The 4,418-nt window shown below is 43.7% G+C and overlaps 1 protein-coding gene across 1 annotated transcript; it reads left to right on the top strand.

Annotated features, from left to right (window-relative positions):
- Window positions 1-158: 158 nt before the first annotated feature.
- LOC122767975 (cation-independent mannose-6-phosphate receptor-like) lies at window positions 159-4,104 on the top strand. The gene is made up of 7 exons (XM_044023555.1): window positions 159-276; window positions 649-795; window positions 1,331-1,515; window positions 1,615-1,801; window positions 2,514-2,666; window positions 3,419-3,488; window positions 3,664-4,104. Exons 2-7 carry the CDS (start codon window positions 728-730, stop codon window positions 4,102-4,104), a joined length of 1,104 nt encoding a protein of 367 aa, XP_043879490.1. The 5' UTR covers window positions 159-276; window positions 649-727.
- The last annotated feature ends 314 nt before the right edge of the window (window positions 4,105-4,418 follow it).

Raw genomic sequence — 4,418 nt, 5'->3', positions numbered from 1 at the left:
ACCAAGTCACGGTATCATTTCCGGGTCACACGCAGCAATTGAGACATTCACTGTCTGTAAGAACTGTGGCTTTTGTTAATTTGTTTCAGTATATGTAAATTTGTTTGCACTTCCAGGCCACCGTACGTTTTCTCCTCTTCTCCTTCTTCTCTCTACAGATGGAAACATCTCCGTCAGTTATTCAGCAGGAGACGACGTGTGTGGGAACGGCCTGAAGGCGAAGACGCTGATCCAGCTGAGCTGTGGCTCCACTGTTGGACATCCAGTCCTCACCAGGTGACAGACGCACACACACCTCCATGAATTTAGCGTCCTTGAAAAAAAGAAATCATCTTTTCTGAGCTTCAGTCACGTATCTTTGTTTATGTAAATCCCAGTGTGTGAGAGAACACTGGTTTACTCTTCTAACTGACAGGTAATGACGCAACAGTGTTAAAAGTAAGAGGTTTAAAGTTTCTCTGGGTAAAGTTCACTACGGGGGATTTCTCAGAAGACTTAGTCACATGCAAACACAAATTTGTCTGAAGTGAATCTAATTTTATATGTTGTGTGTTTTTTGGGCAATTTATTTTTTTTAACATACGTAGAAAATATTCTGAAAATCTCCCTCCTGTGTGTGTGTGTGTGTGTGTGTGTGCGTGTGTGCAGAGTGGACGAGGCGTCGTGTGAGTTCGTGATTGGCTGGGAGACACGGTTGTCGTGTGCGGTGAAGCAGCGCGAGGTGGAGATGGTCAACGGGACGATACAAGTTCCGGACACAGGGACCGTCCTGGACCTCGGAGCTCTGTACTTCAGGTAACACTCGATTCTACTCCTGGTACAAGCTACGACTCTTATGTAAAGTAGCTTAAAGGTATACTTGAGTACAACTACCTGACTATGTTACCTGAAAACGACTTTGGTAGAAGTTGAAATCATTTTTTTATTAATATTACTTAAGTAAAAGTCTGCTGGACAACATGTTGACTACTTTAAAATGTCTGATGGTGATTGTAGGAGGGATATGAGTGAGTGTTTGTGTGTGTAAATGAGTGAGGGAGTTGTCTTTCAACTGGAAGGTTGTGGGTTCAATTCCTGGCTCTGCTAGTTTATACACTCCTGATCAAAATTTTAAGACCAGTTGAAAAATTGTTGCATTTTGAAGCACTAATTAGAACCTTCTTAAGATCCAACAGTGCAAAGCTTTTCAACTGGTCTTAAAATTTTGATCAGGAGTGTATGTGTCCTTGAGCAAAGACATGTGTGAATGGGTGAAAACTGTCGCGTTAAGCAGCTCATCGAGACTAGAAAATCTCTATCCAACTACATCCCATAATTGTTCTCCTCGTAGTCACCACCAGGCGTCTGGAGACATCCGTCCCAACGGCGACCGCTACATCTACCACATCCAGTTGTCGGGCATCACCAACAACTCCCTGTCCAGCTGTGTGGGCGCCAACATCTGCCAGGTGAAGCTCAACGCCACCTACAGGCGCAGGATCGGCTCGTCCAGCGAAGCCAAGTACTACGTCAAAGGTAAGAAAAACTAAGTCCAAGTTTTCTGGACTGAACTCGAGTGTTTAGGTCCCAATTCGATGATATTCCCGTTGTGCTTGTTTATTCTCCGTCCGTCAGGAGGAAACCTGGACGTGATGGTTCCCTCGGAGTCGACGTGCGGCCGCGAGAAAAACAAAATGGTGTCGTCCACCATCATGTTCCACTGTAACCCGTCGGCAGGCGTCGGCATCCCGGAGTTCATGCTGGAAACGGACGAATGCCAGTATCTGTTTGTGTGGCACACGGACGCCGTGTGTGGACTGACGTGAGTGAATTCTCAGTCTTACCCAAAGTTTATCTGCGTCTCAACCACACGGAAAAGGCATTTTGGGAACCCCTGAAATGCTATTTTTCACCTCTGTCTTCGTCCCTGCTCGTGGTTTGTTTGGTCTTTTACGATAACTTTTATTTTCTTTCCTGAGTTCCTCTGCCATTCTACTCTTTACTCGTTAAATAAAGCTTTTTTTTATCATTATTTTTAGTACAGTGGCAAGCGGCATCACAGCGCCACATACAGGCCTAGCATGTGTACTACAGCGCGTGAACGAGGACATGACAGAGGAACAAAATAGATTGCTTCCGCTTCGTTCCGCGTCCGTGTGGATAGAGCCTTAAAGGTCTTTGGTTCCTCTTCTCACACGCGACAAACTGTTTCTCTTTCTTTTCGGAATTTCTTTTTTTAGTCGTGTCTAAAAATGTGCAACAATGACTCCAGTGTGTTATCGAGTCATAACTCCTCCTCAAACACTGTAGCGATATAAAAACCCTCAGCGAGGTTTGTGTTCCTTTATTTCAACTTCATCCTAAAGATGAAGGCTGCAGTACCACTTATGGAGACAGAGGGCGACAGAGAGCAGGACTGTAGCTAAACCAGCTCTGTCTGTTTTTATTTCATTTTTCATGATTCCAAACCTATTTTTTAAACATTTAGTGACTTTTTTTCTAATTTTGTTTCTCTCTGTTTGTTTTTTTTACAGTAAAGTCGATGCAAAGTTGTACGACGACGACGACGGCAGCGATGTTCTGGTGATTTCCCAGCATAGTCAGGCGCTCGGCATCGTGCTGAGCCTCCTGTTGTTGGGTCTGTCTCTTTGTCTGCTGGGACTTCTGCTGCACAAGAGAGAGAGAAGGTGAAGTCACAAGTGTAACTCTATTCTCTTCCATAATATTATTAGATATCATCATTATAATCCCTCTTTTTTATTGTCTTTATTGTGTCTTTACTGTGCCTTCTTTGTCTCTTTTGTCTCTTCATCGTGTTTTTTTTGTGTCTTTGTCTCTTCATTGTGTCTTTTTTGTGTCTTTGTCTCTTTTTTGTGTCTTTATTGTGTCTTTGACTCTTCATTGTGTCTTAATTGTGTCTTTGTCTCTTCATTGTGTCTTTTGCGTCTTTGTCTCTTCGTTGTGTCTTGTGTCTTTGACTCCTTATTGTGTATTTTTCTCTTTTTTGTGTCTTTGTGTCTTCACTGTGTCTTTAATGTGCCTTCTTTGTCTCTTCACTGTGTCTTTATTGTGCCTTCTTTGTCTCTTCATTGTCTTTTTCTCTTTTTTGTCTTTTTTGTGTCTTTGTCTCTTCATTGTATGTCTTTTTTTATTGTCTTTGTAATATAATACATTTGTGTCTTTTTGTATGCTTAATTGTGTCTTTCTTTTTTGTGTTTTCTCTTTTTGTGTCTTTGTCTCTTGTGTCTTTATTGTGTCTTTGTCCCTTCATTGTCTTTTGTCTTTATCACTTATTGTCTTTATTATTGCCTTCTTTGTCTTCATTGTGTCTTTTTCTCTTTTTTGTGTCTTTGTCTCTTTTTTGTGCATTTTCTGTCTTTATTGTCTCTTTTTTGTGTCTTCATTGTGTCTTTACTGTGTCTTCATTGTGTCTCTGCAGGGAGCTGGTGATTCAGAAAGTGTCCGGCTGCTGCAGACGAGGAAACCAAGTCTCCTATAAATATTCCAAGGTAACTGGTGGATGTTTTTGATGTTACATTGTGACATTTCCAGTTAAGGGCCCCTTGTTGTTGTTGTTGATGTGTGAGGCCCTCGAGGAGCACGAGGCGTTTACTTTTCCACCTCAGTCGTCAAAATGAATACATATTCAATGATTTTCTCAAACTTCCTCTTTCAAATCCTCAGGTCAACATGGACGAAGAAGGCGGCGAGGAGGAGATGGAGTGGCTGATGGAGGAGCTCGAGGCCCCGCCTGCGTCGTCCTCGTCGTCCCACCGCGGCAGAGGCAAGGGCCGGAGTCACCACGGCAACGGCCACATCACGACCAAGCCGGTGAACGCGGACGGCCTGCGCTCGTTCACGCTGGACGACCAGGAGGACGACAGCGAGGACGAGGTGCTGAGCGTCCCCGGCGTGCAGGTGGTGAAGTCGTCCGGGCTGTCGAGGCAGTCTGCGGCTCAGCGCAGCGTCTTTCTACAGGTGAGTCGTGGAAAGACTTTTCACTTGATTTACCTTCTTCAGTCTGTTTTATGGCCAGGTATCCATGTCCACCACAGGCCTCCCTGCATTCTTGGATCCCCCTCTGAGTGGTCCATGAGCTCAGTGGTTTACTGGAGCAGGCTATAGCATGGATCTCCCTGCCCAACTCTGCCTGAACAACACATACAACACACACATACGGATTAGAAGATGATTTTTTCATGTTCTGAACTTTATCAATTTACAACCAACACAATGAATATTCTACTTACTGCCAAGAATCAATCAATACAGAAGGAATTGTATGTGACACACAATGTCCAATTCTACAGAATTACCCAAACTGAATTGTACTTACTTGTCTGTCACCTTTGTCGCTCATCATCTGTCCAATCTGAAACTCGACATAGTTCATGAAGAAGCTTTTGGAGAAATGTTCAAGAGCATACGCTGCTGCCAGG

The sequence above is a fragment of the Solea senegalensis genome, linkage group LG4 (genome assembly GCF_019176455.1).
Source record: "Solea senegalensis isolate Sse05_10M linkage group LG4, IFAPA_SoseM_1, whole genome shotgun sequence".
Taxonomy (NCBI): domain Eukaryota; kingdom Metazoa; phylum Chordata; class Actinopteri; order Pleuronectiformes; family Soleidae; genus Solea; species Solea senegalensis.
This window is presented reverse-complemented; position numbering and strand designations above follow the sequence as displayed.